Source organism: Macrotis lagotis, chromosome 2, assembly GCF_037893015.1.
Source record: "Macrotis lagotis isolate mMagLag1 chromosome 2, bilby.v1.9.chrom.fasta, whole genome shotgun sequence".
Taxonomy (NCBI): domain Eukaryota; kingdom Metazoa; phylum Chordata; class Mammalia; order Peramelemorphia; family Peramelidae; genus Macrotis; species Macrotis lagotis.
In genome coordinates, this window is record NC_133659.1 from 157,694,775 (window position 1) to 157,719,683 (window position 24,909).

General features: G+C 37.0%; 1 protein-coding gene across 12 annotated transcripts in view; it reads left to right on the plus strand.

Annotated features, from left to right (window-relative positions):
* The window catches only part of DCAF8 (DDB1 and CUL4 associated factor 8), a 142,136-nt gene that overhangs the window by 20,287 nt on the left and 96,940 nt on the right, over positions 1-24,909 (plus strand). For all 12 annotated transcript variants that reach the window (XM_074223100.1, XM_074223096.1, XM_074223093.1 and 9 more), the window contains 6 exons: positions 2,461-2,555; positions 7,804-7,914; positions 20,253-20,325; positions 20,775-20,832; positions 21,276-21,383; positions 23,462-23,592. In XM_074223100.1, coding sequence (XP_074079201.1) covers positions 2,461-2,555; positions 7,804-7,914; positions 20,253-20,325; positions 20,775-20,832; positions 21,276-21,383; positions 23,462-23,592 — 576 coding nt within the window. The remainder of the gene's footprint in view (positions 1-2,460; positions 2,556-7,803; positions 7,915-20,252; positions 20,326-20,774; positions 20,833-21,275; positions 21,384-23,461; positions 23,593-24,909) is intronic.

A 24,909-nucleotide genomic window follows, 5' to 3' on the forward strand; every position in this document is an offset into this window, starting at 1 on the left:
CCTAGCTTCTAGAGATTAAGGAGGTTAGAGTCACTCCCTACTTGAATCAGATATCAATTTGATTCTTTGGTGTTTTGGTATGATAGATACCTTGGTGGTTTGTGAAGCTTATGGATCCCTTCTCAGAATAATGTTTTTAAATGCATAAAATAAAATATATAAGATTACAGCAGAAACAATTGTAAAAATTTTAAAAAAACACTTAAGGTTTAAAGATCCCCAGCTTAAGGATCCCTGATCCCAAATATTTTGCTTGTATCTGAGTGTCAAGAGGAAGGTAACTAGGATACATATGGTTTGGTTGAAAGATGTGGGAAAAGTTTAACTCTGAGAAGAGAAACCTTCAAGGAACATGATAACTATTTTCAAGTATATGAAGGGTTTTCACATAAAGGTTTGAACTCTTTCCTTTTGGTTCCAGAGGATAGAATTAGAAGCAATGGGTGGAAATTGTGGAGGCAAGTTTATAGATTTGATGGAAAGAAAAACTTCCCAACAGTTAGAGCTGTCCCAAAATGGATGGGCTGCCGTGTGAAGTAGATAGGTTGTACTTTACTAGAGGTCTCCCAACAAAGACTGGAAGATTACTTTTCAGGAGTGATGTTCAAAGGATTTCTGTTCAGATCTGAATAAGATGACATTACTACTAAAGGATTCTTTCCAACTCTGAAATTCTGTGATCCTCCTTTGACTCTTAGTAACTTTCAGTCCCTTTTCCATCTCTATTTCCCCTTTGCCTAACAAAGCAAAACTGTGTACCTATTTTTTCTCCATCAGCCATGAGTTTTGTAAGGAAAGAGAGAGAGATTGGAGGAATGACTTATTTTCTTATTATTTCAAATATTATTCATCATATTATTTCAAAAGATCTTCGTGAGAAGAAGGTTGTGCTTTTGTATCATATGGATGATTAAGCTTGGTCCCCATGCTGAACTTGATCTCTGGGTCTCCCATACTTCCATTCCACTCAGTTCTTCAGAAATGTAGTTTGTATAAGTAGTTGATTTCTCAGATGTGAGATTCCACTTCTCACAGCTTACAAATAGCATTGTGTTTTCAGGAGCCATATTTATTTTTATTTCTATCTATTTATTTATTTAATTTATTTTAGAAAGATTTTATTTATTTTGAGTTTTACAATCCCCCTCCCATTCTTATTTCCCTTTCCCATCCCCACAAAAGGCATTCTGTTAGTCTTTACATTGTTTTCATGTTATACATTGATCTCAGTTGAATGTGATGACAGACAAATCATATCCTTAAGGAAGAAAAATAAAGTATGAGATAGCAAGATTACATAGTAAGATAACTTTTTTGTTTTTCTGATTAGAAGGTAATAGTCTTTGGTCTTTCTTCAAAGTCCATAATTCTTTCTCTGGATACAGATGGTATTCTCCATTGCAGATATCCCAATATTGTCTCTGGTTGTTGCACTGGTAGAATGAGCAAGTCCATCAAGGTTGATCATCACCACCATGTTGCTGTTAGGGTGTACAATGTTTTTCTGGTTCTGCTCATCTTGCTCAGCATCAGTTCATGCAAATCCTTCCAGGATTCCCTGAATTCCCATCCCTCCTGATTTCTAATAGAACAATAGTGTTTCATGATATACAAATACCAAAGTTTGCTAAGCCATTCCCCAATTGAAGAACATTTACTTAATTTCCAATTTTTTGCCACTACAAACAGGGCTGCTATAAATATTTTTGTAAAATACAAGTGATGTTTTTACCTTTTTTCATAATCTCTTCAGGGTATAGACCTAGTAGTGGTATTGCTGGATGAAAGGGTATGCACATTTTTGTTGCCCTTTGGGCATAATTCCAAATTGCTCTTCAAGAGCCATATTTAGAGCAGGGGAAAGTAGGCCAGGCAGTCATGGCAAGATTATTGGCTATAACCACCACTCCTTAGGGCAAGCACAAATGATCTGCTTTGTCATCAAAATTAGGATCTTTCTCATCAAAATTTAAAGTAGTTGACTGATCCAGAGATCTCTTTAGAGGTTACTCCTATAACATCTGGTAGTGATAGATTAGAAAATAACAGAAATGCCTATTCTCTGTCCTTATTTCAGACTTCCTGAATTTTGTAAGGTTAAGAGAATAAATCTAGCCTTTCTACCCTCTTTTTGCATCCCCACCCTCACTTTTTGAGTTGCTGAATTTTCATTTGAGAAAGGGTCTTGGTGTTCTTTGTTGATTTCCTTAATTCCCTTACCATTCATACTCCTAAATTTCTCTAAGTCAGGTAAGCTACTTGTCTCTGTATACCAAAATCCCAATCATCTGACACATGACAAAGGGAGAGAATAAGTTTAAGCTATCTTTTTAGCAAATAGACATTTCTTGTTTTGTAACATTTTGTTGCAGTTCTTTCCAGCCTAGACTAGGAGAGTGAACTATATGAACTTTTGACTATGATTTTTATATAGTCATCACCTTTCTTTACCTTTCATAGTTGGCCCTGGAGCCAGACTCCCCTTGTACTTTTCTATCTGCTGGTGAAGATGCAGTTGTTTTCACCATTGACCTCCGACAGGATCGACCAGCATCGTAAGTATCCCTGGACGCTCTCATTGTCTGAGAAAAGTGTTAAGAGTTCTCTGTTCCACTTGAATTTTCATTCAGTACTAATTGTCAACAATAGGTGGGATTCTCCTCTGCAGATTATACCATTGTGGTATATCTATATCTGTAGTTTTTCCTTTTAATTTTTTTATGATCTCCTTAATCACTTTAATTGTTTTGTTTTTCTTTGTAGCTAGTGACCGGGAGTTCTGAAACATCTTTTAGTCTGCTTTGTTTATAGAAAAGGAAAAAAGAGGGGCGACTAGGTGGCACAGTGGATAGAGCACCAGCCCTGGAGTCAGGAGTACCTGATTTCAAATCTGGCCTCAGACACTTAATAATTATCTTGCTGTGTGGCCTTGGGCAATCCACTTAACTCCATTGCCTTACCAAAAAAAAAAAAACCTAAAATAAAAGAAAGGGAAAAAGAGGAGGTGGCCCCCTCCTGAGATTACTTTATGAATTTTAGTTCCTTGTCTTCTCCTAGTCTTCATTTGAGTGTCACACTGTCTTTGGATTCAGGACAGAAGTGTGACCTTGGGCAAGTCAGTTAACCCTGTTTGCCCCTCATCCAGGGTCATCTCCAGTCATCCTCATCCATATCTGGCTTCTGGACCCAGATGACTCTGGAGGAGAATGTGAGGTTGGTGATTCAGCACAACACCCCCTCACTCAAATCCAGTTCATGTACTTGTCATGGCATCATCTCCCTCATGTCGTGGTCTTCGAAAATAAAGGACAGGGGACAGCTAGGTGGCTCAATGCATAGAGCATCTGCCCTGGAGTTAGGAGGACCTGAGTTCAAATCCAGCATCAGACACTTAATAATTCCCTAGTTGTGTGACCTTGGGCAAGTCACATAATGCCATTGCCTTGCAAAAACCAAAAAAAAAAAATCAAACCAAGAAATGAAGGACAAAAACATCACCCACTTTATCTACTAGAAGTTGTATTACCTATTGTATTGAATAACCCTACCCTCTGGGAGTTTACAAAAATTCAAAGAAAAGATAACTAGTTGAGTAGTAATCTTGAAACAAATACATTATGGTACAATAATATAAAATAGCATAGCTCATTTTTTAAATGTAAATTTGGATTTGAATCAACTCTTATCCTAACACACTTGCCCAGAAGATAGAAGGTGATTCTAGAGTTTAGGTAACTGTGGGGAGTATTCGCCTATCCTTTTTTTTTTTTTTTTTTTTTTTTTAAGATTTTTCAAGGCAATGAATGGGGTTAAGTGGCTTGCCCAAGGCCACACAGCTAGGGAATTATTAAGTGTCTGAGGTCGGATTTGAACCCAAGGCTCAGATTTGACTCCAAGGCTGGTGCTCTATTCACTGTGCCACCTAGCTGTCCCAAAATGCAACTTTTTTTTAGGTTTTTTTTTTTTTTTGCAAGGCAAAGGGTTAAGTGGCTTGCCCAAGGCCACACAGCTAGGTAAATATTAAGTGTCTGAGACCAGATTTGAACCCAGGTACACTTGACTCCAAGGCCAGTGTTCTATTCACTGCACCACCTAGCTGCCCCTCACCTATCTTTCAGTCTGAGAATTGAAGCATGTGGGATTTCAATCAGAGCTACTTAAATGATAAAAGTTAAATAAATATATTGGACTCTTTAAGGGGGAAGTTCATTTTAGAGATTTGATATTGCTTGATGGAGGGTAGCTTGGTCAGATGAAGGGACTTTAACAAATTTGCCATAGGGCTAAAGAAGGGTGAGAAGATTGTGTGAGGGTCATTAAGCCCTAATGGAAAGTTTTATAATTGAATAAGGATCTTGGTTTTAATTTATAGGAGAGCAGAAAACCACTCTAGGACCATAAGAAGAGTAGAGAAAATGATTTTGGCAATGTTGAAGAATAGAGTGAAGTGCTTATGGTAGAAAACTTGGTGAAGAGATTACCCAGTAGAGACATCCAGGAACAGAATGGATAGTGATTAAAGTGTGACTAGTAATAGGAAATATTATAAAAGAAGAATGAGATTTGGAAGGAGACTGGATGTGCAATGTAATGAAGTATTTTAGCTTAGGTTTAGAGTAATTTTATAAATTAGAAAACTGAAGCAAAGAAAATCAGCAAGCATTTATTAAGTTCCAGTCATTCTGAAGGAACTTAGAATCTAATGATATGCAATCAAGATATATACAAGATAAATTAGAGATAATCAAGGGAGGAATTGCCACTCAGTATAAATTAAGTGACTTGTCTATTGTCACTTAGCAAGGATAAAAACTGGAATATTCTGATTCCCATTTCCAGGGGTTTATTTTTTTCCTTATATATTATTCTTTGATCTCTAGAATATTTTTATTATTTTGTGGGATGATCAAATCCAGCTGTATTGATTATTATACTAAAGGGAACTGTTCTAGGTTCCTTGTTGGTTTGAGGGATTAAAGAAGTAAGTATTGTCTATAATTATGGGGATGCTGGATATGAAGAAGTTATGAGGGAAGATGAGCTCTCTATTTTGTCTTTGTTTAGTTAGATGGGTAATATAATATCCACTATTATGTAGGTTTGGGACAAGGAAAAAAATTCAAGGAATTTATTTGCATATAGGAGATGCATGAATCTCTGGAAGCTGGTGAGATTATCAAAGCTCTCTAATAAAGAGATAAAGTGACTAGGTTGTTATCTATGAGAGGAGGATTCCTATAGCTAAGAGAATGTAGTTTGGTAGGAATTATCCATAAAAGTGCCTTGTGGCTTTTGCTTTCTCTCTGCTGCACCTTATTTATTTATTTTTTTTGGCACCTTATTCTTGACTTGGTCATTGTAAAATGATCATGTTGTATTTTTGTTTTGTTTTGTTTTGTTTTTTAGGTTTTTTGCAAGGCAAACGGGGTTAAGAGGTTTGCCCAAGGCCACACAGCTAGGTAATTATTAAGTGTCTGAGACCAGATTTGAACCCAGGTACTCCTGACTCCCAAGGCTGGTGCTTTATCCACTACACCACCTAGCCGCCCCAAGCTTAGATCATGTTGTATTTATTTCTATTTATGCTTATGGATCATTTTATTTGTTCCCATGTAGTAATGTTGACTTATATTTATATAATGATTTTAAGTTTACAAAGGGTGTTACTGACATACTTAGGTATTTAAATGTATTCATTTGAGTTTCACAATTCACCTTACTAGACATATTATTATCCCTCCTTTACAGATAAGGAAATTGAGGCTGAAAAAGATTATGACTTGCCTATGATCATATAAGTAATAAGGAGGAACCCAATTTTTCCTGATTCCCAAATCCACTTTGCTTCTCTCTGATGCCTAGATTAATAATTTTTAAAGTTGCTTCAGAAAACTCAAAGCACTTAGTGTATATATGTATATATATATATATATATATATATATTATATATATATATACTTAGTATCTTATCTTCATAATGACTTTTAAGAGGTAAAGAAATTGTTTTATTTGAATAAAGAAAAAACAGGCATAGAGAGAGTTTGACTTGTCAGTGATCATTTAGTAATAGAGCATAAACTCTAACCTACTTATCTATAGTCTTCGTTTTGTCATCAGTTAGTACTGTGGGATAGTAGGCAGTCTTTTTGTGGATTTCAGTCATCTCAGAAAGCCTGATCCCATTTGAACTGACAAAGAAGGACCTTTGGGACTACAGAGGGGGAAAAAGGCAGTATTTATCTCCTCAAATGACTGTTTCCTATGAGTCCCACACTCTAGTCAGGGTCACCATTCTCTTTCTAACTCAACAAAATTTCCTTAGATGTTTTAGAAAAGTTCCAGACTAGGTATATCTGACAATCCAGAGTAGATATTAAAATAGCTTACTGACAAAGAAACTTGTTGTCAAGGTTGTGTTACATAGCTTTTGATTTCCATGGCACCAGAAATGAGTAAAGTTTAGGATTTAAAACAAAAACCAAAGCCCTGCATCCTCCTCTGCAGTAGTTTGATTTTTCTGCTTTGCCTTTAACATTTGACATTCTACAAGTTAATAATATCACCTTTTTGACTGGTTGTAGAATACTTTTAGTTCTGGGATTTGGATACCAAAAATGTAGGTACTCCTCATCCCCTCAAGTCTTTGTTTAAGTTAGAACAAATTATGAAAACTTAAAACGAGTTCTAAGTTTTGAACCTACACACTCTTTTAGGATGAAATATTTCAGCAATACAGGAGAAATCTATATTGGATAAAACTTTAGGTGCATCATCAGAACATAACTATAACTAACTGCTTAAAATGGTACTATTGTGTATCCATTGTTTGAACACTGATTCAGGGTGATACCCTGAGTGGGGAGGAATTGAACCTGACAGTGATTAAAAAGATTGATATATTCATTATTCATGCAGCCTTACTAAGCTGCTAAAGCCATTGAACCTATAGTTTATCCATAGTCCTAAGGCATCAATTATCCTGTGTGAATAATTTTCCTCTGCTTTTTTTATGTTTATTTTAGACTGATTGCACCTATATGAAATGTTGTGGGAAGAGGGACATGTATGATTTTTGTCAACGCTGAAATTTCAGGGACAGGATGACAGGGAGGTTGGCCCCATGCCTTCAGATCCCCAGGAGATAGTCTTTCCTGTGATATAGTCAGAAGAATGTCCAGGACTTGGTGTATCAGTCTTGCAATCCACAGACAAACCAGTTTTGATTCTAAGGGATGGTTAAGCATGCTGTTTTCATAAGTCTGGCTCAAAGTGACCTTTGTCTGAAAACTATAATTGAAGTGACTAGAAGATTCATTTCAGCCCTTTGTCTATAGTTTTTTCTTGTCTATAGTTTTTCTCTCTAAGGGATTGCAGAGAGCTATTTGTAGGTAAAGGCCTGGGAGATCTTAGATGAGAGTGCTATTATTTTTGTAATTACAAATTAATGTTGTTTTGGAATGATGCTGTGTTGATTGAGTCCTTTGGTACCTGTGCAAAAAAGGTCATGGAATTAACTAAAGTGGCAGATGCCTTCAGAATGTGCTAGCTCAAAAAACATTCCAGAAAATGATTTAGTTGTAACTCCTTAGAGAATTTTTTAAATTTCTGAAGTAACACATGGTAAATATATGTGTTGTTTTTTTTTTAAACTTTGGAACAAGAAAAGCTGTTTTCTCTCTTTCCAAATGAGAATCTGTTTGGTTTCTTGTCAGCCCTGTCTGCGCCTCTCTCCCTGCTCTCACTTGCCGTGACCATCTGGACCCTTTGGGGAATGTAACTGTGTATGCTCTTCTACTCTTAAAGGAAACTGGTGGTGACGAAGGAGAAGGAGAAGAAAGTTGGGCTATACACAATCTACGTGAACCCCGCCAACACTCACCAATTTGCAGTGGGTGGGCGAGATCAGTTTGTGAGGTGAGTCTCTAGTTCTGGGAAGTCTGGGGGAGGGTAGTGGCATAGCAAGAGGGACTAAGTGCCAGGTGCTGTCCTGGATGGCCTAGGGGTTACTCAGTAGTACTATTAATTCCTGAAATGCTCTGTCCTTCAGAGAACTTGAAGTGTTTTAAGAAGTGTTTTCTTTTCTCTCTCTCTAAGAAAAGGAGTGGCCATAGATACTATTTTGATCAATAATATGAGAAAAATCAAAACTTAGAGAGATTCAGTTTCTTGACCAAAGTTGGACAATTGAGTTTTAATACCCAGGATTTCTAGACTTCTAGGCTAAGGCTATATCACTATATTCTTCCAGCTACTTTATGTGAAGTGAATAAAGATTATGAATTGGGAGCTGTACAATTTTAATCCTAGATTAAGAAAAAAAGCTGACTTGAAGCCTGTAAGTGAGCCGGTTGTCTCCTGACTCCTACAGAACTGAATAGTTTTTTATTTCAGCATTTCCTCTAATCACATTTTTATGACTATAACCATTGATGACTAGTCAGCTGAGTTGAAACATCAGCTAAGAAGATGGGACCAAGGTAATGGACCCAGTTTCCTCAGGATCCACTTAGCTTCCTCTGGCTCCATAGTGAAAAGCTGCACCCTAACTTTTAGCATGCTTTCCTATAGCAAAGATGGTAGATTGTTGAAAATCTAGACCCCCACTATTATTCCCTCAAAGTTCATTTCCTTAATTTTGATAAGTTTAATAACATTATCTTTTTAAAGCATTTTCAGTTATCAAGAATTACTTCTTTCTCCTTGTCCCTACCAAACTGGAAAAAGAAAAACTCTTACAACAATGTACTTAGTCAAGCAAAACAAATTCCCATTTGGCTTATTGCCAAAAATTTGTTTCTTTTTTTTAAGAAAGATTTTATATTGTTTGTTTTAAGTACAAGCCTTCCAGAAATACTTTTATTGATTTAACATTATTTCTAAATCCAAGCATTTCCAGTTCCAAACTGATAACAGTCTTTCTACCACTTTCTTGATATGCCCTCTTGACAAATTAAGGGGGAGTGTTTATAGGAAATTAAAAAGATCTCAATATGTCATAATAGGGTTCTGAGTTAATAGTAGATTAAGTCACTTTCTTCTAAAATATTCAATTCCTTCCTTGGGTTCTACTCAGGGATTGAGCCAACCTTTCTCCTAGTGATTTTTCCTAATCCATCCTGAATGAGAAAGAAGAGGGTATCTGGTAAGAAAGAACCTACTAAGAAGGATAGCTCTTAATTCATATCTTTGGGAATGCAGGAAACCAGTAATATTTATTAAATGAGGTATTTTAAATTTAGTTTCTACTCTTAATCTGTTTTCTAAGTCTTACTTGTTCTTGACCTTTTCTACACTTTAATTTAAATTTTTTTTTATTTTTGTACAAATTACATTTTTTGTACATTACTAAAATATTCTTGTTTAAGAGTAAACATATCTTCCCTCCCAAAAACATAGACCCTCATGAGCAATAAAGAGAAAAAAAAATAAAAAAAATTGTGCTTCAGTCTGTGTTCCAACACCACCAGCTCTGTTGCAGGTGGATCACATACTTTATGGTAAGTCCATCACAAAAGTTACTTCCTATTTTCCCATTGTTGTCATTGCTGATCACAGTTCCCTCCATTCATACTTCCCCACTACCATATACTATATTTTCACTCTCCTTTCACTCTGTCCCTCTTATTAAATGTGCTGTAGGGTAGCTGAGTGATGCAGCAGACTGATCATCGGCCCTGCGGCCAAGAAGCCCCGAGTCCACATGCCACCCCTAAGACCCAGCCTGGCCCTGTGGTCCCGGACAGGCCATCCAATCCCAGCCCCTTGAAAGAAGTAAAAAAGAAAATGTGTTATATCTGACCACTCTCCCCCATGGTCCATCCTCTCCTCTATCACTCACATTTCCTGCCTTCCCCTGTCCCCCTTTTCTCCTTATTCCAGATGCCTATACCCCATTGAGTATATATGCTGTTTCCTCTCCTAGCCACCTCTGATGAGAACAAAGATTCCCTCATTTCCCCCTTGTCTTCCCCCCTTTCATGTCATTGCAATAGCTCATTGTAATAAAGAAAAATCTTATTATATGAAATATCTTGGCCTATTCCTCCTCTCCTTTTTCTTTCTCCCATTACATTTCCCTTTTATCTATTGAATCCATTTTTACACCACAATATATCTTCAAATTCAGTTATCTCCTGTGTTTCATCTATAAAAGTTCCTTCTAGGGGCAGCTAGGTGGCATAGTGGATAAAGCACTGACCCTGGAGTCAGGAGTATCTGGGTTCAAATCCGGTCTCAGACACTTAATAATTACCTAGCTGTATGGCCTTGGGCAAGCCACTTAACCCCATTTGCCTTGCAGAAACCTAAAAAAAAAGTTCCTTCTTTCTTCTCTATTAAATGAGAAGGTTCATATGAGTATTACCAGTGTCATTTTTCTATACAGGAATACATGCAGTTCATCATCAAGTCCCTCATATTTTTCCCCTTCTCCTCCAATCTCTATGCTTCACCTGAGTCCTGTATTTGAAGATCAAATCTTCTGTTCAGCTCTGGCCATTCCAACAGGAACATTTGAAATTCCCCTGGTTCATTGAAAGTCCATCTTTTTCCCTGGAAGAGGACTTCAGTTTTGCTGGGTAGTTGATTCTCAGTTGCATTCCAAGCTCTTTTGCCTTCCGGTATATTATATTCCAAGCCCTACGAGCTTTTAATGTAGTTGCTGCTAAGTCCTGTGCGATCCTGACTGCAGCTCCACGATATTTGAATTGTGTCCTTCTGGCTGCTTGTAATATTTTATCTTTGACTTGGGAGTTCTAGAACTTGGCTATAATATTCCTGGGGGTTATTTTTTTTGGATCTCTTTCTCAGGGAGATCAGTGGATTCTCTCTATTTCTATTTTTGCCCTCTGCTTCTAGGATATCAGGGCAATTTTCCTGTAGTAATTTTTTGAAAATGATGTCAAGGCTCTTTTCCTGGTCATGACTTTCAGGTATTCCAATAATTTTTAAATTATCTTTCCTAAATCTGTTTTCCATATCAGTTGTTTTTTCAATGAGATATTTCACATTTTCTTCCAATTTTTCATTCTTTTGGTTTTGAAGTATTGAGTCCTGATTTCTCGTAAAATCAACAATCTCCCTGAGTTCTATTCTTTGTCTGTGTTCTCCTCAGAGAGTTTTCTTATCTCCTTTTCTATCTGGCCAATTCTGCTTTTTTAAAACATTCTTCTCCTCAATAACTTTTTGAACTGTTTTATCCATTTGACCTATGCTGGTTTTTAACATGTTATTTTCTTCATTATTGTTTTGGATCTCGTTGACTAAGCTGCTGATTTCATTTTCATGTTTTTCCCGCATCTCTCTCATTTCTTTTCCCAATTTTTCCTCTATCTCCCTTACTTGATTTTCAGAGTCTATTTTGAGCTTTGTCATGGCCTGAGCCCAATTTCTGTTTTTCTTGGAGTCTTTAGATGTAGGAGCTTGTACCTCCTCATCTTCAGATTGAGTGTTTTGATCCTTCTTGGGATCACAGGTGAAGTATTTCTCAGTGGTGTTCCTCTTTTTTCTCTGCTTACTCATTTTCCCAGCCTTAGCCTGGTTTTGGGGTGCTTCCTGAGCTTTTGGGACACCCCCACAAGGATCCCTGTGTGTGAGGCTCTGTCTTCCCTCCTGGTCTGTGAATGACCACAAGCGCACCCCTCTGCCATGAGGCTGAGGTTGGGGAGGCTGTTCTATGGGGGGCCTAGATAGCGATCAGGATCTGATTGTAGTCAAAGCCACAGATTCCTGTTCCAGGTACAGAGGAAAGAGCTTGGCACTCTCCACTTCCCTACCTAGTCTGAGCACTCAAGGCTCAATTGCCTGGGAGCTCCTGCTTACCGGCTCTGCTTCCATTTCCTAGTTCTGGCCACCATGCTCGCTGAGTGCCCTGAGGACTGGGTTCCCTGCACTATCTCTGGCAGAGGACCCCCTACTGATCTTCCAAGTTGTCCCCAGTGCTTCTCGGGCTATAGGTCGGGAAACTGCCCCCACTGCTATGTGCCCTGGGGCTGCCTACAGGAGGCTAAAGCTCCTTCACTCTTGTGGGCCGCTCCTCTAATTCCATGGAGTGGAGCCTTCCCACTATTTTCTAGGTTTCCTTTGGAGAACTGCCTCACTGGACCTTTCTGTGGGTTCTGTCTCTCAAAAATTTAGTTAGTCATGATTTTATTATTTTTGAAATATTATTGAGAGAGCACCTAAGAGAGGCTTTTCTCCTGTCACTATTCTTGGTTCTGCCCCCCCCCCCCAATTTGTTTCTTAATACTGCTTCATCATCACTTTGCTGTCAGGAGAAACATCTATCTAGGAAAAAAAATATTACTGTAATCATATCCTAAAATTAATTTTTATAAAAGTCATTGAGATGTAAGTGTTTTGCACTAGGAATGTAGAGATATGTTCTAATTCTAACGTGACACTTAGCTTTATGATCTTAAGCAAATTGCTGTTTTTGAGCTTCAGTTTCATAAAATCATAAATTTAGAGTTGGAAAAGAACCTTGAGGCCATCTGATATTATTATTTCCTCTTTTTTTATAAATGAGGAAATTGATGTCCAAAGAAGTTGTGTGTGACTTGCCTCCATCCAGATAGTGATACAGGTGGAATTCAAACATGGGCCCTACTCCTTCAAAGTCAGTGCTTTTTTTTTTTTTTTACTGTATCTTGTTTTTGATACAGTACCTAGAGATGTACAAGAGGACCTATTTCACAAGGTTATTATAAAAATCAAAATTTTAAGTACAATATTAATATAAGGTAACATCATTTTTAGAGCTATGTAAATTGTTACATCGATGAGTTGCCCTTGCTCCAGAATCCTTACCTTAACAGCAAACAAATCAATCTTTCTGCCTCAGAGAACTGGATGTAGCTGCTTCTCAAAGTTTCTTCACTTTTTCTTTCCTTTTCTCCACAAAAAAATCCTTTTTAATTATAAGTCTCTTCCATCCTGCTCCCTCAGTTATTTGTCCTCACTCACATAGCAAAATGCAGAAATTTTCTCCCTGGACAGGATGTCAAGACTTAGGAATTTTTATTTTTAAGGCCACTTTCCTCAACCAGACTATTGGTTCCATTCAGTGATCTTCCTGTAAATCTGGAATTGTATTTCCTGCAAAATTCTAGATTTTCTTCAGTAATCTTCATCTGAAAAATTTCCCTGCTAGTAGAGAGCTCTTTGGAAAGGAGTAGCAGAGTCAGTCAGTCAGTTACATAGTAAACTGCAGTTAGAATTCCCTTATTCTTTTTTTAAAAAAATTTTTAAAAAATATTTTATTTGAGGGGCAGCTAGGTGGCACAGTGGATAGAGCACCAGCCTTGGAGTCAGGAGTACCTGAGTTCAAATCTGGTCTCGGACACTTAATAGTTACCTAGCTGTGTGGCCTTGGGCAAGCCACTTAATCCCATTGCCTTGCAAAAAACCTAAAAACAAATTTTATTTGAGTTTCACAGTTTTTCCCCTATTCCTGCGTTCCTCCTCCCATCCCCCACAGGAGGCAGTCTGTTAGTCTTTACATTGTTTCCATGGTATACATTGATCTAAGTGGGATATGATGAGAGAGAAATCATATCCTTAAGGAAGAAAAATAAAGTATAAGAGATAGCAAACTTACATAAGAAGATAAGTTTTTTTCCCTGAATTGAAGGTAATAGTCTTTGATCTTTTTTCAAACTCCACAATTCTTTCTCTGAATATAGATGGTATTCTCCATCACAGACAGCCCCAAATTGTCCCTGATGGTTGCACTGATAGAATGGGCAAGTCCATCAAGGTTGAGCATCACTCCCACGCTGCAGTCAGGGTGTGCATTGTTTCTCTGGTTTTGCTCATCTCGCTCAGCATCGGTTCATGCAAATCCCCCCATGCTTCCCTGAATTCCTATCCTTTCTGTTTTCTAATAGAACAACAGTGTTCCATGACATACATGTACCACAGTTTGTTAAGCCATTCCCCAGTTGAAGGACATTTACTTAATTTCCAATTCTTTGCCACCCCAAACAGGGCTGCTATGAATATTTTTGTACAAGTGATGTTTTTACCCTTTTTTGTAAACTCTTCAACCTTGGCATTGCTGCATCAAAGGGTATGCACATTTTTGTTGCCCTTTGGGCATAAGAATTCCCTAATTCTGAAGGTAACACTTCTTTCTGGGATAAAATGAAACTACTAATTGACCCTATGGTTAAGCCTACTGTTTCCTATTGGCCTCAACATCTACCTTTCCTTTGTAGTTTTCAGTTCTCAGCAAATAATGGGTTGTTTGTTAAGCAGGACAATCTAACCATATTAAGGCGTTATCAGCCTCTTCAGTATATCTATACCAGTTTTATTCTAGTTACTGACTATTCTGAACTTTCCAATCTTTTTGATTCAGTCAGCTAAATAGTTAGGGATTTCCTTCTCATAACTTTTATGAAACAGGCTGAAAGGTCTGATTGCAGACACAAAAATGGAACCATTAGTAAATAAATTAATTAAAAAAAATTTTTTTTTTTTGTGACCCAAAGGGCTTCCCTTCAGAGACCATAATAGAAACAGCTGACAAATTACATAGTACCTGGTTCCTAAAACCTGAGGTCTAATTTGGGACTTGGGAAGAGGGTACACCAATCACAGGGAACAGGTAGTACTGGTAGTCAGTACTTGAATGCTTTGATGGATCTGTGATTTTACTAATATGGGTATTTTTCTAACCTTAGAAAAAGTCTCAGTCCAACTATAATACAACTTTTTAGTCTAAGTCTCCCTGTAAATTCTGCGCAGTGGATATCTCAAGCAAAATGGGGATTCTCCTCTAAATTGCTTGACATTGAATAGAACATATTCAGGGAATATAGGAACCTATTCCAGGGAACATAAGAGCTGTCCTTCAGTCCTTTTGTTCTTCCTGTAAGTCTGGCCCTTTTCCTTTTCTGACCATACATCTCTCTGAAAAGATTTTGAGTGTTGCTTTTCCTTTACATTTCTAAATTGGGCATTTGTTGTAACCTTTCTACTTTTACTGCCATATGGATACTCTACAAAAATTTTAATCTTTGGAGACTGATATTCCATGACTTGTAGTCATATAATATTAATGGAAGACTGTAAGGGTCATTCAAAAATAATGTAATTTTCCAGACTTCTTTTTACTTCATTTCCAGTTCTGGGTCCTGTCCATTGTTCTTGAGACCTCTCTTTCCAAAATTTATGGACTGATGGACTAGTTTTTGTTTTGTTCATAGCATGTCAAATCAAATCATATCTGTATCATGATTTAGACAGAGGTTCTTCCTGTACTTGATTTTTCATATAAGAATAAAGTCAAATTCATTTGAGATTTTTAAATTTCATTTTAAGAGACTATCCAGTGTTCTAGGACCTGATTCAGTTAAAACAGTGTCATTCACAATCAGGAGTACCTAAAGAACTTACTCATCTATAAAAGGAATACCTTCTTTATTTGTACTATATATCTTCCATGATAGTGCTAAACAACTTTAGTAGCAATGAGACAGTTGTCATATTTTGCTTGATATTTTACTTTTTTAGAAAAATAATTTTTATTCATATCTTTGGTTTTTATGTTGCCCATATTCCCTCCCCGCCTTTATTTCTTCCTTTCCTCCCAAAAGCCATCCCTTATAAAAGAGATATCTTTAGGCAGTGTGGTTAAGTGACTTGCCCAAAGTCTCACAGCTAGACAATTAAGTGCCTGAGGCCGGATTTGAACTCAGGTCCTCCTGACTCCAGGATCAGATGTTCTATCCACTGTGCCATCTAGGTACCCTTAAAAGAGATACTTTTATGAGAAAAGGAGAAAAAAAATTAGCAGAACCATTTTTTGGGGAAAAAATCTGATTTGTATCAAACAAAATTCTCTTAGATCTTTTAAGAAATCTTTTATAATTTTTGACATATGCTTGAGAAAATTCTTGTTGGGGGGAGCTTTATGGCTGTATTTTGCTCTTTGCAGTAAAATGTTTTTTAGTTAACATCATATAAATTTGATGATTTTCACTAAATTCTTTGTCATCTCCTTCCACAGATAGTGATGGATAAGTCAACTACTTTCATGGTGTATTTTTTTACCTTTATAAATAGTGACAATCTTCTTCCTCCTTATTGTTTTTAATTATTTTTGGACATGTGACAAAAACTCCTTTATTTGCCTCTCCTTTGATAAATCAATATGTCATTTTTCCATTTAGCTTCAACTCCTTTTTTTCCCCCCTCCCTCTGGAAGAATATATTTTATTCAAAATAAAAAGGATATCTAAAAGGCAAGTTGGGGATGGAGGGTAGCATTGTATTTTTTAAATAAATGTATTTTTAATCAGGAAAAATCTTTCTTTTCTGTCTCATGTCAGTTGAGAAAGAAAAACAAAACCCATGTTACAAAATCTCTGTCCATCCCCCCATGTTTCATTCTATATTCTGAGTTCTTTACCTCTCTAGTAGCATGTTTCATCATAAGACCTCTGGAATCATGGTCAATTATTACAAAGATCAGAGTTTCTAATTTCAAAGTTATTTACTTTATAATATTGTTGTCATATAAATTGCTACTCACTTTGCTCTGTATTAGTTTCAATAAGTCTTTCCAGATTTCCTTTATTGTACTCCTTTAGGGCAGATAGAAGGTGCAGTGGATAGAGCACTGACCTTAGAATCAGGAGGACCAAAATTGGAATCTAGCCTCAGACACTTGATTCTTATTACTAGTTTTATGATCTTGGACAAGTCACTTAACCCTGGTTACCTCCTTGCATCCAAGGCCATCTCCTGTCATCCTGATTCATGTCTGGCCACTGGACCCAGATAGCTCTGGAGGAAAAAGTGAGGCTGGTAACTTAGCACAGCAACCCCTCAGTCAAATTCATGTGCTTGTCATGGCATCACCTCCCTTGGTGTCATTGTCTTCTTTGAGAATGAAGGGTAAAATCAATCAATTGTACTCCTTTATTTCCTACAGCACAAATAGTATTCAATCACATTTATATAAGTTGTTCAGCCATTTCCCAGATGGTGGACAATCTCTCAATTTCCAGTTCTTTGCTAAGAAAACTATAAATGCTTTTGCACATCCTTAGTTAGAATTTGTTTTGATTAGCTCTTCTCCCTCCCTTAATCTACCCTCCAGTTCCGCATTGAGTGAAATATATTTCTATGTCCAGCTATGTGTATATTCTCTCCTTTAATTGATTTAAATGAAAATGAGGTTCACGGGTCAGTAACTTTCTCCTTGCCTGATTGTACAGACTTCTACTTGAACACCCAGTTATGTGAGATAATTTTCCTTAGCCTGTTCCATTATTATATTCCTTTTTTCATTCCTTTAGAGAGGCAACTAGATATGTGTCATTCCCCCATTTGAGGATGCAGCAGTTTATCCTTGCTTATTTCCTTAGGATTGTGTGTTCAGGTTTTACCTTTTTATATTTTTCTTGAGTTCTGTATTTATATTTCAGAGTTCCTAAAAAGGTTTGTTGTCTTCAGTAGCAATTCTTAGAAGTCCTCTGTTTTATTAAAAATTCATTTTTTTCCTCTGTAGGATTATACTCAGTTTTGCTGAATAAATTATTCTTGCTTTTTTTGCATATATCCTTTATCTTCTGGAATATTGTATTAACTATTCATTCTTAACGTTTGCTAAATCTTATGTGATCTTGACTGACTCCTTATTATTTGAATTCTTTCTTAATGGTGCTTACAATATTATTATTTTTTACCTGGAAGCTCTGGATTTTGACTATAATGTACTTTCTTAATGGGTGCTTGCATTATTATTATTATTTTTTGACCTAAAAGTTCTGGATTTTGCCCATAATATACTTTTATTTTTTAGATTTTTCAAGGCAATGGGGTTAAGTGGCTTGCCCAAGGCCACACAGCTAGGTAATTATTAAGTATCTGAGATCGGATTTGAACCCATGTACTTCTGACTCCAGGGCCAGTGCTTTATCCACTGGACCACCTAGCCGCCCCTATAATATACTTTCAAGAAGTAACTGGTAGATTCTATTTTCCTTTGGCCCTCTGGTAAGGAATAGTTTTCTTGGAAGAACTCTAGGCAGTTTTCTTTTATAATTTCTCGAAGTAAGATGTATAAACTTTTTTTTTGTCATGGTTTTTGAGTTGTCTGGATGATTATTAAATTTTTCTCAGGCTGTTTTCCAGGCAGTTTGCTTTTGTAATGAGATGTCTTAAATTTTTTTTTTTCAATCTTTTGATCTTGGAAATATTCTATTGTCTTATGAAGTCAACTTGTATTTGGTCCATTCTCAGTTTTAGGAAGTTTGTTGCTTGTGTAAATGTGCCAAACATTATTATTATTATTTCCTTCTAGTTCTTCTATAGCTCTCATTTTTTCTTCTAGTGCTCTCATTTCATTTGTAAAAAAACAATTTGAAATTCTTTTTTAAAAATGGTATTACTCTCTTCAGAAATTCTAATTGAATTTGTGCCCCAGTTATGTTTTACTTTGAAGCTTTATTTGTCAGTATTTTGGAATCATTCTTTTCTTCTGGGTTTGTACCTTGAATATCCCTATCTCCATAATAACTTCTGCAACTTCCTTTTGCTTTTTTGAATTCATTTATAGCAAAATTATCAAGAGAAATATGAATTATTTCTGCCAGTAGAATATCTACTTGAATCGCTAGTTAAGGAGCTCATATTTAGAGTACCAGTGGCTAAATTAATAATTATAGTCTAAAAATTGAGTAATTCTTATCATTTCCTGCCATTTTGCCATCATCTCTGAAACTGAAGGGGTGGGGGAACCTCACACAAAACTAAGAATTCTTTCTTGAGTTTCCATAACTGAAGAATTTATCACCTGCTGGCTAGCCTATTAGTGATAAAAATCTGTGTACTTAGGCTGAATTTAGGAAAGGAGCTACTACCTCTCAGTGGAACCATAATTGAAGCTTTCCTGGTGTGGTTGAGCTTACACACTTGCATTCCATTAATACAGCCTTCATTGACCCAGATTCACATCTAGGCCAAAAGGAAGCATTAGACTTGGTGGAGGCTGTGACAAGTAAAAGGGAAAAGAAATTCTTAGGCAAGTGGAGGAGGTAGCAATCAGTGAGTCTTTGTGTTACTATATTCCATAGACTATTTTAGGAATGTTTGAAAGTTGGAGAGAGAATAATGATATGTCTGGGTGGCAAAGTCTATAGAGAGGCCTCTGTAACAAATATTAATCTAGCTACAGTTTTGAAAAAGTACCACCAATATTTATTGAGCATCTCCTTTGTTCAGTGTATCACAGTGTTAAGTAAACACCATAGTGGGATTAAAAGGTGAATTTAGACATAAATTCTGCCCTCACAGGCTTTTATTCTGATGATGCCAGGCATTATATACACTTAAAAGAAATATAGATTAGAATTTCTGTGGGAGTTCAGAGAAAAGTGAGATTACTGGGTACTGGCCTAGTTGAGAAGGTGGGACTTGAGCTGGACCTTTGAGGATAAGTAGTATTTGGATGGATAGAAGGTATAGATTGTAAAGCATAATATGGGGATCATCTTCCTTTGCTTAGAAAGTTTTATTGATGCTCTTTTCTTTTTTTTTTAATAAAAATACTATTATTGTTGCTTCACACTGCCTCTTTTCCATCTCCTATAGATCTCTCCCTTAGAACAAATAAGTTTATTCCACCAAAATGACCCCTTTGGTCAGGTCTGAAAATGTATACCTCATTCAGGAAGACTGTTGGTTCACTATATTTCTATTAAAAAGTAGGAGAAACATTTCACTGTTGGTTTTCTGAAGTCATGATTACTCACTGTGTTGATCAAAGAACTGAAGTCTCTCAGTGTATGAAATATCACCAATTCCTTGTTCCATTATTGTCATCATTTAAATTGTCCTCTTGGTTCTGCTTCACTGCTTCTGTTCTCCCAAAGTTTCTCTGAATTCTTTGTATTCTTCGTGTCTTGTGGTATAGTAATGTTCCAGTACATAATTTTTTTCAGTTTTTTTTCCCTCCAGTTTTTTGCTAAAAACATTTTTCTCTTTTGGGACTTTTTTCCTCTGTCTTTGACCTTAGTTTGTTACCCAGGTAATGGTATCACTGGATCAAAAGATGCATTTAGTTTAGTAACTTTTTTCTGACTTAAGTTTTGGTAAGTAATGGCTCAGGTAGGGACCATTCCTTCTGTCTTTCTCTGTTCTGTTATTCTTTCAATTTGACATTACCGTCCCTGTTTCCAGGAAATATACAATACTGGAGCAGCCATGTTTACACATTGATTTATTATTTTTTCCTCCCACAGGATTTATGACCAGCGTAAAATTGATGAGAATGAGAATAATGGTGTGCTGAAGAAATTTTGTCCTCATCACCTGGTAAAGTCCATGATAGATTGTTAGCTTTAGTCATATCTGATTCCTCTGACTGTGCAAAGGAGGAATGGGACTACCATAGGAGGGAGTGGATTCTCTTCACTGAATTCCTCAAGCAAAGATTGATGACTGCTTGTTGGGTATAATGTAGAGGAGAGTCTTGTTAAATTTTAGGTTGAACTAGAAGTCCCTTTCAAATCTGAGAATTTGTATCTTTCTCAAGTGTGGCTTGATTCTTAGATTAGATTTCATCGTTCTTCTGATTCAGCAGATCCTTTATTGTGAGTCCTGGAGCTCCTTTCAATAATAGAAAGCAGGATATATTTAGTGGTTTTGCAGTCCCTCTTTGAAGGGTAAATATTTTAGGGGAAATTGAAAAGAAAACCAATTTTTCTGGAAAGGTGAAGAAGTTTGACAAATGGTTGGATGTTGGTGTCTGCTCTTTATTGCAGGTAAACAGTGAGTCCAAAGCAAACATCACCTGTCTTGTGTACAGCCACGATGGCTCAGGTATGTGGGCAGTAACCAGCTTCTAGGTTAGCACAGCCCTTCCAGGGAACTATTAAAAATGAGAAGTGTATTCTTTCCAGAGAATGCCACTTATTCTGGGTAGAGCTGATGAAGATCCTAATATTTACTACATCTAGGAAAGAACAAAGGGAAACAATATCCCTTGCTCTGAGATGCAAGGGGATCTTGCAAAGTATGCAGGTCATAGTTCTACCTAGCCAAGCCCAAGGCATAACTGCCTTTACCTACCAGGTTCTTAATGCACTTAACTTATCCCTGAATTAGTAGTTTTTAGTCTTCTGAGATGCCCACTGTTCATAGGTAGTATGCCTTTGGCCCATGGGCAGGTAACCATCTTCACTGTGAGACATAGAACACTGTCTTCCAGTTCATGATTCTGATTTCTTCCTATGCCTTTACCACCGTATCCTTGTTTTTGGCAGAACTCCTTGCCAGTTACAATGATGAGGACATTTATCTCTTCAACTCTTCTCACAGCGATGGTGCCCAGTACATCAAGAGATATAAGGGGCACCGAAATAACGCTACAGGTAAAGACTGACACGTGTGCTATGCTATATTTTCCATGGGGACTTGAACGTCAACAGGACCTAGAGAGATAGCCCCTAGAATTCTCTTTTGTCAGTGTGGGTGGTGAAGGAATGGAGATCTGAGTCACAGTACTCAGGATAAATGAGACTCAAAGGGGTGGCTAGGGGAGAGGCTTGAGTAGTTTGTGAAGGAACTTGGGAGAATATTTTTAGTGATTGATAACAGAAAGTCATAGGACAAAACTGGGTACTGGCCTAGTTGAGAATGACTTCTTGGAGAAGGTGGGACTTGAGCTGGACCTTTGAGGATAAGTAGTATTTGCACGGACAGAAGGCATAGATTGTAAAACATAATATGGGGATAATCTTCCTTTGCTTAGAAAAAAAATTTTTTTGCTGGTCTTTTTTTCTTTCTAAAAAAATACTATTATTGTTGCTTCACACTGACTCTTTTCCATCTCCTATAGATCTCTCCCTTAGAACAAATAAGTGTATTCCAACAAAATCACCCCCATTGGTCAGGTCTGAAAATGTAAACCAAAATTTTTGTGTCTAGTTTCTGACTCCTTTTATTTTATCACATGGGGATTGTAGGAAAGCAACATGTATACACTAGTCAGTGATGCTTAAGGTAGAGGGAAATGGGAGGTAATTTTGAACCCCTACTGATTATATGAGAGGGTTGGGATAGGGTTATGATCATAGTTGGCATTTATGTAATGCTTTATATATTAGTTCATTTGAACCTCCCAACAACCATCTATGAGATAATACAGGTCACATCTTCATTTTACAGATGAGAAAATGCATGCTTAGAAGGATAAGTTGCCCATGGCTGTACAGCTAATAAAATGCCAGATGAAGGATTTGAATTCAAGTGTTGCTGACTTCTAAGCTTAGCATTCTTTTTTTAAATTAATATTTTATTTGTTTTCCAATTATATACAATAGTAGTTTCTATCATTTTTTTGTGAGGTTTTGAATTTTACAATTTTTCCCCCATCCTCCCTTCCCTCCCCCATCCCCCCACATAAGGCAGTCTGATAATCTTTACATGGTTTCCACTAGCATTCTTTTTATCATAGGAGTTAGCATACCATGAGTGTTAGTCTAATAGTTACTACCACACTTAACCTAGAAGTTATATCTGTCCTGGATGTCATGGGTTTGAGTGTGATGTTAGGTCATTCAGTTGTGTTATTTTTCTTAGCACCAACAGGACTTATCAACATAGATCTCAGCCTGTTAGAGAGAGGACAGAGAGGCCATCAGCCTAAAATATTGATAGCTCTGGGACTTAATTATAATAGTTCAAATTCCTGACTTCTATTAAATACAGGGAATACAGTTCTTTTTTTTTTGATTTTCATATCACTTGAGATTTAAATGTTTTTGGTGTCTGAAATAAATATTCATCAGACTGGGGAGGTTGGAAATATTGATAAAGCATTTTTTGTAAGGAAGTTTTTTTTTCTTTTAGTAGGTAAGATCTAGGGTATAAGACACTAAGACCTGTTTAGTTGTCAGTAAATCTGGGTAGACCCATGTGTGGATAATCAAATAGATTGGTAATAGCGATCCTGCATGAATCATCAGATTGGACAGATGAAAGTTGATACTGAGGAATTTTAGTATAGTAGAACACGTAATGTACTTGGAATCAGCAAACCAGAATACATGTCCCAACTCTGTCACTTAGAAGCTGTGTGACCTTGAGCAAGTCATATTCCCTTTCTGAGATAATTTCCTCATTGTTAAGATAAGAGATTTGAATAGTTGGTACAGTGCTTCCCAACTGTAACTTTTTTTATTATGGATTACCAGGTCCCTGTCTGAGAGTAATTGTTTGGAAGAATACAGATGAATTCTGGGGTCTGTGGTGGTTCCTTCTCTTGTGGCCATTTGCTTTATGCATGTATTCACTTGAGTTCTTTATAAATGAAGACTATCCATTGGCTCAGAGCTCGGTTAGAACTAGTACTAGTGCTGATTGGAGTACCTGGGTATTGTGCTCTGAGTAAGGCAGATGGATACAGGCCATATTTCATGAGAATCTTTCCTTTCACTTCCCGTTTCAGTGAAAGGCGTCAATTTCTATGGCCCTAAGAGCGAATTTGTGGTGAGCGGCAGTGACTGTGGGCACATTTTCCTTTGGGAGAAATCATCCTGCCAGATCATCCAGTTCATGGAAGGGGACAAGGGAGGCGTGGTGAGTATGGTGTGGTAGGTCTGGCTGGTTCCCCAGCCCCCCAACCACTAAAGTGGATATAGGTAGTTCATAACATCCTCTTTGTGGCAGGATTGTCTCCTGGGGTCCATTCAGCTAAATTAGAAGACAGTAAGTGGTCTAAGAGGTACTGAGATATTTGAAGAATATGTGCCAGCCTTGCTCTGTAAGACTTTTTTTCTTTTTCTTCTTTCCTCATAATGGTTTTCTCCTAGATCTCTATGCCCTTTAAGGTAGAATCCTCCACAAGAAAATAGGAACCTTGTAAAACAAATATTCTCTTATCTGTGTGCAGCAGTTCTTCTTAGCACTAGCTTTTCCCTAGGAAAAAAAGTGATTTGGAGGTGTATGCAGTATTCTTATCACAATCTGTATTTTTTGGTAAGGAAACTATAGTCAAGGAACCTGGTGTACATCCTCTAGTATAGTGTTATTGGATCTATACTTTGCAACCTCTTTTTTGCCTTACCTAAATACAGTTACATACAAAAATATGTAGAATTGGGGAAGAAAAAGTGTGATTCCAGAAACACTGGTGGAAGAATTAACTTTTCCCTTACTTCCCTGCTTCCTCATGCTGTGTGTGTGTGTGTGTGTGTGAGAGAGAGAGAGAGAGAGAGAGAGAGAGAGAAGCAAAGTGTACAATATTATAGAGTACCAGAATTTGAATCCCAGCTCTATTCAAACTTTTAGAACTTGAGTTTCCTAGCATTAAAATGAGGATTTGGACCAAATAAGCTCCTAAGGCCACTTCCAGTTTTAGATTAATATTATCTGATTATGGGTTGAGTCTTATGGACATCAAAAGGAATTTGTAGTATTGGAAAGAAAGTCAACTTACTAAGCTTACTCCTGATTACACAGAACTTTTTAGAAGCTAAATATACCCAGCTCTGACTGTAAGGAGTTATAGCAGTCTCGATATTTTGAAACTTGATTGTGTAGAGAGAATTGACCTATATCTATTTGATTTCCATGGCCTTTTAGCATGTTTCATCATTGCTTCTATCTTAATAGTCTCCAAAGATCCCCAGTCTCCATCACTTGGAATGATACCCTAAAGTCAGGACCTTCTTTTGTGTTTTGTGATTTGCTCGTTTCTTTATAATAGTGGCTCTACAAGTTTTACTCCTTTACTCCTACTGCTTCCTTTCAAAGTGTTCCTGGATTCTGGGAAGACAGTACCATAGTACACAAGTTCTGATAGGTTCTAGAAAGGCTTCTGTATAGACTCAACAAGTCTTTTTTGTGGTACAGAGCAGCATGGCACCAGTACACTGGCCACTAGGTGATGTATTC